This window comes from Giraffa tippelskirchi, chromosome 1 (assembly GCF_054371585.1).
Source record: "Giraffa tippelskirchi isolate mGirTip1 chromosome 1, T2T-mGirTip1v1.2.pri, whole genome shotgun sequence".
NCBI classification, from domain to species: Eukaryota; Metazoa; Chordata; class Mammalia; order Artiodactyla; family Giraffidae; genus Giraffa; species Giraffa tippelskirchi.
The window spans coordinates 74,259,302-74,272,833 of NC_137275.1; the positions used below are offsets into that span (position 1 = coordinate 74,259,302).

A 13,532-nucleotide genomic window follows, 5' to 3' on the forward strand; every position below is an offset into this window, starting at 1 on the left:
CATGTTGATATATGAAAAAAGCCATCGTAATACTATAAAGCAATTATACTCCAAGTAAAATAAATTAGTTAATTGGGGGAAAAAAAGAAGCCAAAATAGGCCTGCTGCCTCTGAAGCCCACTACTGCTACTGCTAAGTCACCTCAGTCGTGTCCGACTCTGTGCGACAGCATAGATGGCAGCCTACCAGGCTCTGCTGTCCCTGGGGTTCTCCAGGCAAGAACACTGGAGTGGGTTGCCATTTCCTTCTCCAATGCTAGTGAAAAGTGAAAGTGAAGTCGTTCAGTCGTGTCCGACTCTTAGCGACCCCATGGACTGAAGCCTACCAGGCTCCTCCATCCATGGGATTTTCCAGGCAAGAGTACTGGAGTGGGGTGCCATTGCCTTCTCCCTGAAGCCCACACACTCAACCATATATAATTCTGTTCCCTATTTCAAATATATAACTCACTTTTCAAAAAAAAAAAAAATACCACTTTTCTCTATCTTACTCTTTACCATACTCTTAATCAGACAGTCTACTATAAACAGAGTGCGTAAGTTAATAAAAACTGAACACAGGTAATAAAAGTACAGAGTTCAATTCTAAAGTCCTCAGCCAGACACCTGTCCATAGCTGTAAATATTGCACCTGCTGGTAGAAGCCAGAGCAGCCTCAGGTCAAGAGTTCAGGCCTTCTTCTTACTTTTTTTTCCCCTAGGGATAATAATAGCAAAAGTGACACTCTTCCTCATAGCCAAGAGGACATGCTGGGTAAGCAAACCTTCTTCAGCTATTTACTGTGATGCCAAGACCTCGCTACCCTGACGAGGAATTAGGCTTTGTGGGTCACTGTCAGGTGACCGCTACAAAACTTATGAACAAACAGAAATAGAAGCAGGATAGTTTTGAACATTGTTAGAAAAGGAACTCGGAATCTGAATTGTAACTTCCATAATTAATCCCTGAAATTTAAAGAGTCCTCTATCCATCAATGGGTTTTCACATTGTCTCTGATCTGACAGTTCCACCCTGAAGCAAATATCCGGTGTTGACACCAGCGCTGTAGAGTTGGAGTCAAAGGGCTGATGTCTTCAGGTCAAGGGAACTATCTGGCACTCAAGGCCCCCACAGCACTGCAGCAGAGTGATCTGGGAAGGGCGGCACAAAGAATGAGGTCAGCCAGACAGACAGGAAGAAATACCATTGTGGAAGGTCTGTATTGTCCAAGAGAAGCCACTGAGGCCTTTCAAGCAGGAAAGGCTCATGATCTTAACTGTGTTTTTTAAAAATCACTCTAGCTGCTGCTGTGAGACAAGTGTGGAAGCAAGGGCCAGTCAGGAGGCTACTGCAGAAAACCAGTGAGACATGCTAGGACAAAGGAATGGGCCTGGTAATGAAAACTTTTTCCTCCCCTCCTCTGTAGCTAAGAGAAGGATTTATCAAGGACTGAATGCTGAGGATATGCTTAAAATAGTGGAGATTAGGAAGCACCAGCTAAGAGATATATAACTTGACAAGATAAAAATTAGCAACTCCCTGGAATTCCCTGATGGTACAGTGGTTAGGACTTTGCACTTCCACTGCAAGAGGCATGAATTCAATCCCTGGTTGGGGAATTAAGATCCCACATGCTTAACAGCACACTCCCCCCCTCAAAAAAATTACCAATTCCCTTCATTCTCACAAATTACACAACCACTGATCTTATAGATCATAATCTGGTTTCTTATGTGTAAAAAGGCTGTAAATAAGGCCCAAGAAGTGATTCTCTTGAGTTCAAGATAATTGGAGGTCAGATGGAAAAGTGCTTGTGCTTCTTTCCATGTTCTTTATTAATATGCATAGGGATAATAAAATAGTGCTGTCCACCAGACACATATGGCTACTACTCAACACTTGAAATACAGCTGGTGAATGTTTTATGTTATTTAACTTACTCACTTATATTTAAATAGCCACATGTGGCTAATACTTAACATATAGGAAACACAGGTCTAAAGCGCTTACTTTTTAAAAATGTATTTCCTCGTTCTTGGGTTACTTTATAAACAATCAATTTTATAACCCCATAAAAGACACATATACTTGAACACTATGAGGCCACCCCAAGCACTCCCATATTCATCCTGCATCAAAAAAAAAAAGATACTTGCTATATGCTATTATCAAATTCATTCTCAGATTTCAAAATATCATAAAACTATACTATATTTATTTCAAAAATAGGACAGTGCTATATATTTTAGGTTCAGAATAACAAACCTATAAAATGATCATATATACAATGGCTGAAAAAAGGCAATGCTTTCATTATTTTAGAACTGTCTTTTGAACAATAGCTAAATTGAATTAAATCACTTTCCTCAAGTAAAACAAATGAGATGAATCCCTGAACAATTAAGTCTGATCCCCAAACAGAATTCACATTTTACCAAAACATTTTTGACTACTGAGTGCAGGAAGGGGACCCCCTTACAGGGCCCAAGAGTGAGCTCTTGTCTAATGCTCAGAAATGAATGGTCCAAGGAGATACACGAACTGACAAAGCAAAAGACTTTATTAGAGAAGGGTGCCCCAGTGGAGAGCAGCAGGGATGGGAACCCAGGAGAACTGCTCCGCCATGTGGCTCACAGTCTTCACGTTTATGGTAATGGGGTTGGTTTCCAGGTTGTCTCTGGCCAATCATTCTGACTCAGGGTCCTCCTTGGGGGTGCATGCATCTCTCGGCCAAGATGGATTTCAGCGAGAAGGATTCTGGGAGGTTGGTAGGACAAATTGACGCCTCCCTTCTCCTTTTGGCCCCTCCTGAACTCTTTCCTGTTACTTTTTGGAGGAAGTATCTCCTTGTTTACCAGGACCTCCTATTGTGAGACAACTCAGGCAAGCAATTATCATCATGCCTGGCCAAAGTGGGCAGTTAATAGTTCCCTAACAATAACATAAATTTCATAGCATTTTCATGGTAAATTTCAGATTACTATATTCTGAATTTCAAATACTGAAGGTGGGCTGATGAAAGAAAAATAATTAATTTAAATAAACTATAAACCTTCCAGCCACCCTCCAAAGCTTTCCATTAATAGTCACAAAGCTCTCTCTAACAATGTATGACCAGTATTTGGATCACAGCTCATCAAGCAAATTAGTATTAAAATGTTTTTTCTAGCCCTAGCTCACAGTGCAGGAACATTCTTCTCATGCCCTTTTGGCCTTCAGCCATCTCCCAAATTATAAGTAAAATAATGATATTTTAAAGTTATCTCCTTTGGACTTGATTGCAAACCTGCCATTTCAGAACGCCATATATGCATTTGCAAACTAAAAATTTGCCCACATGTCTGTTGTAAAAGCAGGGACCTAATATCCATTAGTTTTGTATCCTTTGGAGTCACTTATATCATGTTCTCAATTATTCCCACTGAATGAAAGACTAAATTACAATATGCCACACCCCTGTATTAAGCAAAGTAGCTTCATAAAGATATTCTGAGCACAAATAAGAAAAAGTCACTAACCACCCTGTTTAGAGGTGGTTAAATTTAACTTCTCAGCTAGAGAAGTTAAATTCTGCCAGGGTTAGCAAACTACATGTACAAATTAGAAAGGACACAAATACCACCAAATATTTCACCTGGAGTTTATGAAAGCTAAGGACAAAACTTAATGAATACCCCGTAAAAACTCACTATATTAATCCAGGTGGAGTTGAGAGAAAATATAATTATCCTGTTTCAAAGCAGAATTTCCAGCCAGGAATGTCCTTCCCTACCCCTTTGCCTAGAGCTTCAAAATTACTTGAGGGATTAAGACCAGTTTCATCTCTCAGGGAATACATGGCTTGGGGCGGGGGCGGGGTGGGGTGGGGTGGTCACTGTGGCTAGAAGTGGCCTCCTAAAGAAGACTAACCAGTTATATGGAAAGGAGAGAAGAGAAAAGAAAGTTGTCCTAGTAAAGGAAAGCAAAATCATTAAACTGAAAAGAGATTGCTTTGGGAAATGCATGCAGTTTGAGAAATGGAGTACTTCCTGCCATATCAGTAAACAATGAGGTCACAATCACCAGTGATCCCAGCTCTCCAGCGCATCCAGGAAGAAGAACACCAGCAAGATCTGGCAGCTCTCAGGCTGCAGCCACTCCATATGGGGAGCACAGAAGAACTCAGGATGTGAAAAACCACAAGACAGTGAGTGGCCCCAGATAGCTGAGATACTTACATAAGGAAAGAATTCAGTGAGCTCAGAGGCTTGCATCTTGCCATATACAGAAAAGTGCTAAATTCCTTAACTTGAGATAGCTGGTTTTCTTTAATTCACAAAAATACTTTTGATGTTCACACTACCTGTCCTTTGTTGCAAATGTCTATATAACCTGACTCCTCCACCCTGCCTCCTCAGAGCAGTTCTCTCAAGGCTACTTGAAATGCTGCCTCCTCGGCCTGAAGTCCTAAAAATCCCCTCCAAATACATAACCCTCAACTTTTAGATTGTGACTTTTTTTTACTTGATAAGTTCATTATATTAAAGTTCAGCTTTGGGGAAAGGGCAGTAAGAAAATTAGACTGGAGAGGCAGCAAAGGCCATCAAAGGGTGACATATGCCCTGCAGGGAGCTAAGACTTCACTGTGGAAGCTCCACAGGTCCCCTCAGCCATCTTCTCACTCATTCTACAGCTCCCTGTCCTTCCTGCACTGAGGAGATACACAGTAAGGCCAGTGAAGGATCCACGGAAAATTGGTGACTTATGGCTCAGATGGTAAAGATCCGGGTTTGATCCCTGGGTAAGGAAGATCCCCTAGTGAAGGAAACAACAACCCACTCTGATATTCTTGCCTGGAGAATCCCACGGACAGAGGAGCCTGGTGGGCTACAGTACATGGGGTCACAAAGAGTCAGGCACAACTGAGTGACTAACACAAACACAATGCACACCACACAAAGGAAAAAGGAATAGATAAACAAGAGGGGGAATGTTTTGGTACATATAACATTCCTTCCAACATAACACCAACTCTACTCATGGTTCAGCCTAATCTTTGGTTTTTGTCATGTTTATTCAAAACATGTCAACAGTAAACAGTGTTGTAGACAGTCAAACATCCTCTTTAAGTACAGTTTTTGGACTTTGAAGATGTATACAGACATGTAGCTATGAAAAGTAGGACAGAGACCGTTTCTATCACCCCAAAGAAATTCCCTCTCCCACCCTAGCCCATGACAACCATAGATCTGTTTCCTGTCCCTTTTTTAACTTAAACTTAAAAAAATTTTTTTTTATTATTACTATTTTTTTACTTTTTGGCCACACCCTGAGACATCTGGGTTCTTAGTTCCCTGACCCGGGATTGAACTCACACCCGTTGCATTAGAAGGCAGAGTTTTAATCACTTGACCACTAGGGAAGTTCCTCAATTTAATCCCAATCCTCTCTTTAAATAGATAAAAGTGTACATAATGGAACTACAAACTGACCCTTGAAACCTGGCAGGACCCTGTGTGGCCTTCCTGCATACAAAAGTCTTTCTGTATCCCCTGTTTCTTGTTTGTAGGGAAAAAATTTCAGCTTCTCAGACCTTCCCTGAGTTTCAAAGGGCAGATTCAAACGGTTGCTAATTAGAAGAGTGAAGGAATGCAGAAACCAAGGAAAGGCAGTCAAGCAACAATAGGACAGCCACGGAGCAGGGTCCCTCCTCAAGGGATATACATTACAATAATTGAGTTTTTCTATAGGAACTAAGGCCCCCACCGAGATGGACAATGGTAACTTCAGGCTGAGCACAAGATCCCTGAAACACCACCATGTTAACTCATCACCAACCAATCAGAAGTCACACACCCTGCAGCCCTGACCCCAAATTTTGCCTATAAAAACACTTCCCTGAAAACCATCAGAGAGTTCACATCTTTTGAGTACAGCCACCCATTCTCCTTTCTTGGTCTTTGCAATAAACCTTTCTTTGTTCCAAACTCCAATGTTTCAGTTTGGCCTCACTGTGTGTCAAGCATATGAACTTGCGTTTGGCCATACCTTGAACAAACAGATTTGAACTGTGCTGCTGCTGCTAAGTCGCTTCAGTCGTGTCCGACTCTGTGCGACCCCATAGATGGCAGCCCACCAGGCTCCCCTGTCCCTGGGATTCTCCAGGCAAGAACACTGGAGTGGGTTGCCATTTCCTTGAACTGTGCAGGTCCACCTATATTGTGGATTTCTTTTCAATAAATATATTGGAAGATTTTTTTTTTCAAGAATTGCAACAATTTGAAAAAACCTGAAATACTGAAAAAAGTCAAGAAAGTTAGATATGTCATGAATGATAAAATATATGTAGATATGCATATAACATACAAAATATGTGTTAAGTTTTGGAGGAGTCAAAAGTCATAATGGATTTTTGACTGTATGGGGTGTGTCCTTAACCCCTATTCCTTTCTCTCTTTTTTTTAAAATTAGTTTATTTTCTATTTTTTAACTTTACAATATTGTATTTGTTTTGCTATACATTGACATAAATCCACCATGGGTGTACATGTTTTCCCCTTCCAGAACCCCCCTTCCATGTCCCTCCCCATCCCATCCCTCCGGGTCATCCCGGTGCACCAGCCCCGAGCACCCTGTATCATGCATTGAACCTGGACTGGCGATTCATTTCACATATGATAATTTACATGCTTCCATGCCATTCTCCCATATCATCCCGCCCTCGCCCTCTCCCATAGAGTCCATAATACTGTTGTATTTATCTGTGTCTCTTTTGATGTCTCGCATACAGGGTTCCTTTTTCCTCTTTATGAAAAATGTCAGAGTCAGCAGTGCTAAAGAGAAAAAAATAAAAGTGAAGGAGGAAACAAAGTCAGGGAAGGCCTTCCCAATGAGGCCTTTGAGCAGAAACCTGAGGGTGGCTCTCTGGAGGTGTGATGCCAAGATCAAGTGCTAGCCTAAGGAATAGCACGGCCAGTGGGACTGAAGCAGAGGGAGGGAGAGTGTAGGATATGAAGTCAGAGGTTCAGGTCAACTCTGGCAGTGTCCATACCTCAGGCCACTGTAAGAACTTTGCTTTGGCTTCTGGGTGGAGGAATAACATAATCTAATTATGTTTAAAAAGATCACTCTGACTTGGGGGGTGGTGGGAGGTGGGGGTGCTGGAGAGAGGAGCAGAGCAAGGAGACCACATAGAGGTTACTGTAGTCATTCAAGAGCCAAGATGGGGACACTGTCCTGCCTGTGACAGCTAGGTCCTGCACTGCAGGCCCATTCTTTACCATCTGAGCCACCAGGGAAGCCTCTTAAATACAATACCAGACACAAAACAAGCACTCTGAAACTGTTATGTAAAAACATTATCTGGTTTCTAAGGAAGAGTGTATTCAGATATATATCTTAGGATGCCAGAAGTACCCCTGGTGTGCAGCCTTTATACACGAGAGAGTGGGGCTGGGAGAGCAAGGAAGATCCAGCATTCCAACAAGCAAAAGGCACCTATTCCCACAGCAAGGTCACAGCCAATGGGAGTTTCATAATGACTCTCTACTGTTTGCCTCATTCCAAAGCAACCCCACTCTCTACCTCCCCAAAACTGCCCAATTAAGGAAAAACAAGGGCAAGTATGATAATGGTCCAGCTTCAGGTCCATGGAAACTCATTTACACTTTATATTCATTTTACATTTACATTCACACTCATTTACATTTAAGAGGAAACTGACAGGAGTGGACAAGGAATGTTGCCTGCCATTCTAGTAAACAAAAAATGTTGCCTCTTACTCTGGTAAACAAGGATCAAGCCATTAGCCACTGCAGCCACATTCCCCAAACCCTCCTGCTACAGCTGAGGAGAAATTAGGATAGAGAAAAGAGGAAGCATTATGTGTTCTGGGCACTGGCCCTAGATAGTTAAGATGCATATATAAGGAATAATTACAATGAGCCCAGAGTCTTATATCTCCTCATACAGAAAAGCACTAAAATCACTAACTAGTAATGTCTATTTTTTGTGACTATCAGTTATCTTTGATGTTTGACTACATGGTTTGGTTTTTTCTGTTGTTGTTTTTTGTTTCAGCAAAATCTCCTAAATATCCTGGCTACACCCTTATTCTTATGTCTTTGGAGCAGTTCCTCAGAGTGATCTGGAGGCTGTCTCCTGAACCACAGTCCTCAGTAAGGTCCTCAAATAAAACTTAACTTGCAACTTTTAGGTTGTGCGTTTTTCTTCAGTTGACTGCTTTAGTTAGCGACAAAGGGACCCAGAGCAGATTTCTCTCCCCTCACCTGAACTCTACAAGAATCTGGAGCCTTGGCACCAGCAAAGACCTCTTGTGCCTGGCCACCTCCTCAGAGTCCAGATGAATTTAGGTAAGTCTCTTCTGGGTCCTGGATCTCCACTACTGGCTGATTATCCTTAGTTTTATTTGGTGGTGAATAAAATCCTCGCTGGAGGAGCAGATTTTCCTTGAACTTAATTTCAAGAAGAGGTACCTGGGTTAGCCCAGATGAACTGACAATGGAAAGATTTTGCTCAGTTGAAAACTGGATTACGCGGAGGCGGTCCTAAAATGGCGGAGGAATAGGATGGGGAGGCGACTTTCTCCCCCACAAATTCACCAAAAGAACATTTAGACGCTGAGCAAATTCCACAGAACAACTTCTGAATGCTGGCAGAGGACATCAGGCATCCAGAAAGACAGCCCATAGTCTTCAATACCAGGTAGGACAAAATATAAAAGATAAAAAGAGAGACAAAAGAGGTAGGGACAGAGACCCTCCCGGGAAGGGAGTCTTAAAAAAGAGAGAAGTTTCCAAATACCAGGAAACACTCTCTCCGGCAGGTCTGTGGCGAGCCTTGGACTCTCAGAAGGCAAAATAACTGGGAAGAAAAATAAATAAATAATTAAAACCCGTGGTTTACGTACCTAACAGTAACTCCCAGCAGAGCGGCAGCACAGACACACGCATCCCCAACTAGCAAGCGGGGGCTGGGCAGGGAGGGGCTGGCTGCACTGCTTTGGGTAAGGACTGGGCCTGAATGCCCCGAGGGCAATCTGAGGGAACTAGCCTGAGACAGCAACCTAGATGGCAGGATAGCTTTCTCATGAAAAGCCTTAACCTAAGACACCGCCAGGCCCGCTCACAGAACAAAGGACTGAGCAAAGCAAGCCGGCTGCAGACTGGCCCATCCCCCGCCGGAGACGGGCAGGCTAGGGCAGCCAGAGCCGGAAGGGCGGAATCGTGACCCAAGAGAGGCATCCTATACCGAACTGCAAGCAGGCCTTGTTGCTAACCAGGACTTCTTGGGACTCTGGAGGGTCGACACCCGCCGAAAGGGTCACAGCCAGAGATCAGCTCCCCAGGGGAGACACACGGCACACCTGGGAAGCTGGGCCCATTGTACACCCAGAAAACTGAGCGGCTGGGATGGGGGAAGGGAAAAAGTCTCAGCCCCTGACCACATTAGCCAAAAACCTGGTCACCTGAGCTGCTGGGACCTAGGAAGGGCACAAAACCCAGGCTCAACCAAGTCTGCGCCTTTGTGAATTACCCAGGAACCTGAACTTGAGCGGCTTAAACCTGGGAAGTACAGGCAATCCCAGGGGCCTGCTTCAGACAGTCCCCGGCAGTGTAACCTAGCGGCTGAGCAGTGTAGACTGGGAAAGCACACACACCGTGAGCGGGGCAAACCCAGTGTGGCTGAATCATTGTGAGCACACGCCAGTGAGATTTGTTTGCAGTGTTCCTCCCTCCCCACAGCACGACTGAACAAGTGAGACTAAAAAAAAGTGACCACCACCGCCCCCCTTGTGTCAGGGTGGAAATTAGACACTGAAGAGACCAGCAAACAGAAGAAGCTAAAAGAAACAGAGGGAACCGCGTTGGAACTGACAGGTGCAATAGATTAAAACCCTGTAGATAGCACCAACCACATAGGAAGGGGCCTATAGACCTTGAGAAGTACAAGCTGGACAAAGGAACTATCTGAAAATGAACTGACCCCACACTGTCCATAACAGCTACAGAGAAAGTCCTAGATATATTTTTACTATTATCATTTTTTTAATTTTTAAAACTTTTTTTATTAATTTTTAAATTTTTTTAAATTTTATTTTCTATTTTATTTTTTATTTTTAAGTCCCTCTATTACTCCTTCAATTTTCATTTTTATAACCTACTATTAACTTGCAAAAAAAAAAGACCCTATTTTTTAAAGCAAACTTCATATATGTTATTTTATAATTTTGAGGACTCTGGTGGGGTTTTTTATTTTCTTTTTTCTTTTCTTTTCTTTCCTTTTTTTTTTCTCTTCTCTTTTTTAATATTGTATTTTTGAGAATCTAACCTCTACTCTAGATTTTTAATCTTTGCTTTTTAGTATTTGTTATCAACTTTGTATCTTCAAGAACCCAATCTTCAGTACCCATTTTTTCCATGGGAGGGAGATCACTGGCTTGATTGCTCTCTCCCCCTTTTAACTCTCCTTTTTCTGCACCAGGTCGCCTCCATCTCCCCACTCCCCCTCTTCTTCTCAACCCAACTTTGTGACTCTCTTTGTGTGTTCCAGCCTGAGGAGAACACTTAGAGAACTGATTACTGGCTGGATCTGTCTCTCCCCTTTTGATTCGCCCTTTTCTCCTCCTGGCCACCTCTGTCCCCTTCCTCCCTCTTCTCTTCCCTGTGTAACTCCGTAAACATCTCTGAGAGATCTAGACGGCGGACAGCACATAGGGAAGTGATTACTGGGTAGCTTGCTCTCTCCCCTTTTGATTCCCCTCTTCTCCTCCTGGTCACCTCTATCTCCCTTCTCCCTTTTCTCTTCTCCATGTAACTCTGTGAACCTCTCCGGATGTCCCTCACTGTGGATAAACTTTTCATCATTAACCTAGATGTCTTATCATCGGTGCTGTATAGATGGAGAAGTCTTGAGGCTACTGTAAGAATAAGACTGAAAACTAGAGACAGGAGTTCAGTTCAGTTCAGTTCAGTCGCTCAGTCATGTCCGACTCTTTGTGACCTCATGAATTGCAGCACGCCAGGCCTCCCTGTCCATCACCAACTCCCGGAGTTTACCCAAACCCATGTCCATTGAGTCAGTGATGCCATCCAACCATCTCATCCTCTGTCGTCCCCTTCTCATCCTACCCCCAATCATTCCCAGCATTAGGGTCTTTTCCAATGAGTCAACTCTTTGCATGAGGTGGCCAGAGTACTGGAGTTTCAGCTTCAACATCAGTCCTTCCAATGAACACCCAGGGGGCTGCGACAGTCTGCACAGAAGTGACGCGGCTGCATCGGTCCATGCAGAAGTGAGGCAGCTGTGATGGTCTGTGCAGAAGAGAGGCGGCTGCGACGGTCCGCGCAGAAGCGTGGCTGAGAGGAGCTAGCCTGGTCCGGAGGCTGGGGGTGGCGGCCGAGAGGAGCTACCCTGAGCATGAGGCCAGAGGTGGCGGCCGAGAGGAGTTACCCCAGGTCCAAGGAGTGGCGGCTGCATGGGCACAGGAGGGCCAAGAGGAGTTACTCCACATTCAGGTCAGGAGGGGCTGTCGTGAGTAGATACCCCTTGTCCAAGTTAAGGAGCAATGGCTGCACTTTGCTGGAGCAGCTGTGAAGAGATACCCCACGTCCAAGGTAAGAGAAACCCAAGTAAGATGGTAGGTGTTGCGAGACAGCATCAGAGGACAGACACACTGAAACTATAACTACAGAAAACTAGCTAATCTGATCACACAGACCACAGCCTTGTCTATCTCAATGAAACTAAGCCATGTCGTGTGGGGCCACCCAAGACGATGGGTCATGGTGGAGAGGTCTGACAGAATGTGGTCCACTGGAGAAGGGCATGGCAAATCACTTCAGTATTCTTGCCTTGAGAACTCCATGAACAGTGTGAAAAGGTGAAAAGATAGGACATTGAAAGATGAACACCCTAGGTCTATTCAGTTCAGTTCAGTTCAGTTCAGTTGCTCAGTCGTGTCCGACTCTTTGCGACCCCATGAACTGCAGCACGCCAGGCCTCTCTGTCCATCATCAACTCCTGGAGTCTACCCAAACCCATGTCCATCGAGTCGGTGATGCCATCCAACCATCTCATCCTCTGTCATCCCCTTCTCCTCCCACCCCCAATCCTACCCAGCATCAGGGGCTTTTCTAATGAGTGAACCCTTCGCATGAGGTGGCTAAAGAATTGGAGTTTCAGCTTCAACATCAGTCCTTCCAATGAACACCCAGGATTAATCTCTTTTAGGATGGATTGATTGGATCTCCTTGCAGTCCAAGGGACTCTCAAGAGTCTTCTCCAACACCACAGTTCAAAAGCATCAATTCTGAGGTGCTCAGCTTTCTTCACCGTCCAACTCTCACATCCATACATGACCACTGGAAAAACCATAGCCTTGACTAGACGGACTTTTGTTGGCAAAGTAATGTCTCTGCTTTTAAATATGCTATCTAGGTTGGCCATAACCTTCCTTCCAAGGAGTAAGCGTCTTTTAATTTCATGGCTGCAGTCACCATCAGCAGTGATTCTGGAGCCCCCCAAAATAAAGTCTGATACACTTTCCACTATTTCCCCATCTATTTGCCATGAAGTGATGGGACCAGATGCCATGATCTTAGTTTTCTGAACGTTGAGCTTTAAGCCAACTTTTTCACTCTCCTCCTTCACCTTCATCAAGAGGCTCTTTAGTTCTTCTTCACTTTCTGCCAAAAGGGTGGTGTCATCCGCATATCTGAGGTTATTGATATTTCTCCCGGCAATCTGGATTCCAGCTTGTGCTTCCTCCAGCCCAGCGTTTCTCATGATGTACTCTGCGTATAAGTTAAATAAGCAGGGTGACAATATACAGCCTTGACGGACTCCTTTTCCTATTTGGAACCAGTCTGTTGTTCCATGTCCAGTTGTATACTGCTGCTTCCTGACCTGCATACAGGTTTATCAAGAGACAGGTTAGATGGTCTGGTATTCCCATCTCTTTCAGAATTTTCCACAGTTTACTGTGATCCACACAATCAAAGGCTTTGGCATAGTCAATAAAGCAGAAATAGATGATTTTCTGGAACTTTCTTGCTTTTTCGATGATCCAGCGGATATTGGCAATTTGATCTTTGGTTCCTCTGCCTTTACTAAAACCAGCTTGAACATCTGGAAGTTCACGGTTCACGTATTGCTGAAGCCTGGTTTGGAGAATTTTGAGCATTACTTTACTAGCATGTGAGATGAGTGCAATTGTGCGGTAGTCTGAGCATTCTTTGGCAATGCCTTTCTTTGGGATTGGAATGAAAATTGACCTTTTCCAGTCCTCTGGCCAAGGCTGAGTCCTCCAAATTTGCTGGCATATCAAGTGCAGCATTTTCACAGCATCACCTTTGAGGATTTGACATAGCTCAACTGGAATTCCATCACCTCCACTAGCTTTGTTTGTAGTGATGCTTTCTAAGGCCCACTTGACTTCACATTCCAGGATGTCTGGCTCTAGGTGAGTGATCACACCATCGTGATTATCTGGGTCGTGAAGATCTTTTTTGTACAGTTCTTCTGTGTATTCTTGCCACCTCTTCTTAATATCTT

The 13,532-nt window shown here is 43.8% G+C and overlaps 1 protein-coding gene and 1 long non-coding RNA gene across 15 annotated transcripts in view; one reads left to right on the forward strand and one right to left on the reverse strand.

The window, feature by feature from the left end:
• The window catches only part of ABCG2 (ATP binding cassette subfamily G member 2 (JR blood group)), a 134,114-nt gene that overhangs the window by 44,806 nt on the left and 75,776 nt on the right, over positions 1-13,532 (reverse strand). Inside the window, exon 1 of one of the 14 annotated variants that reach the window (XR_014083091.1) lies at positions 4,196-4,828. The exons of 10 other annotated variants lie outside the window; for them this stretch is intronic. Coding sequence is in view for 1 of the 4 variants with exons in the window: in XM_081593982.1 (XP_081450108.1) it covers positions 4,196-4,239 (44 nt within the window). In the remaining 3 variants the exon portion in view is untranslated. Of the gene's footprint in view, positions 1-3,667; positions 3,983-4,195; positions 4,829-8,886; positions 9,179-13,532 lie in introns of those variants that run through there. 3 more of the 14 variants (XM_081594038.1, XM_081593982.1, XM_081594080.1) reach the window with 3 other exon arrangements.
• LOC145546682 (uncharacterized) lies at positions 4,076-8,169 on the forward strand. Its single transcript, XR_014083146.1, has 2 exons — positions 4,076-4,164; positions 8,037-8,169. It is a non-coding gene; the product is annotated as an uncharacterized LOC145546682 (long non-coding RNA).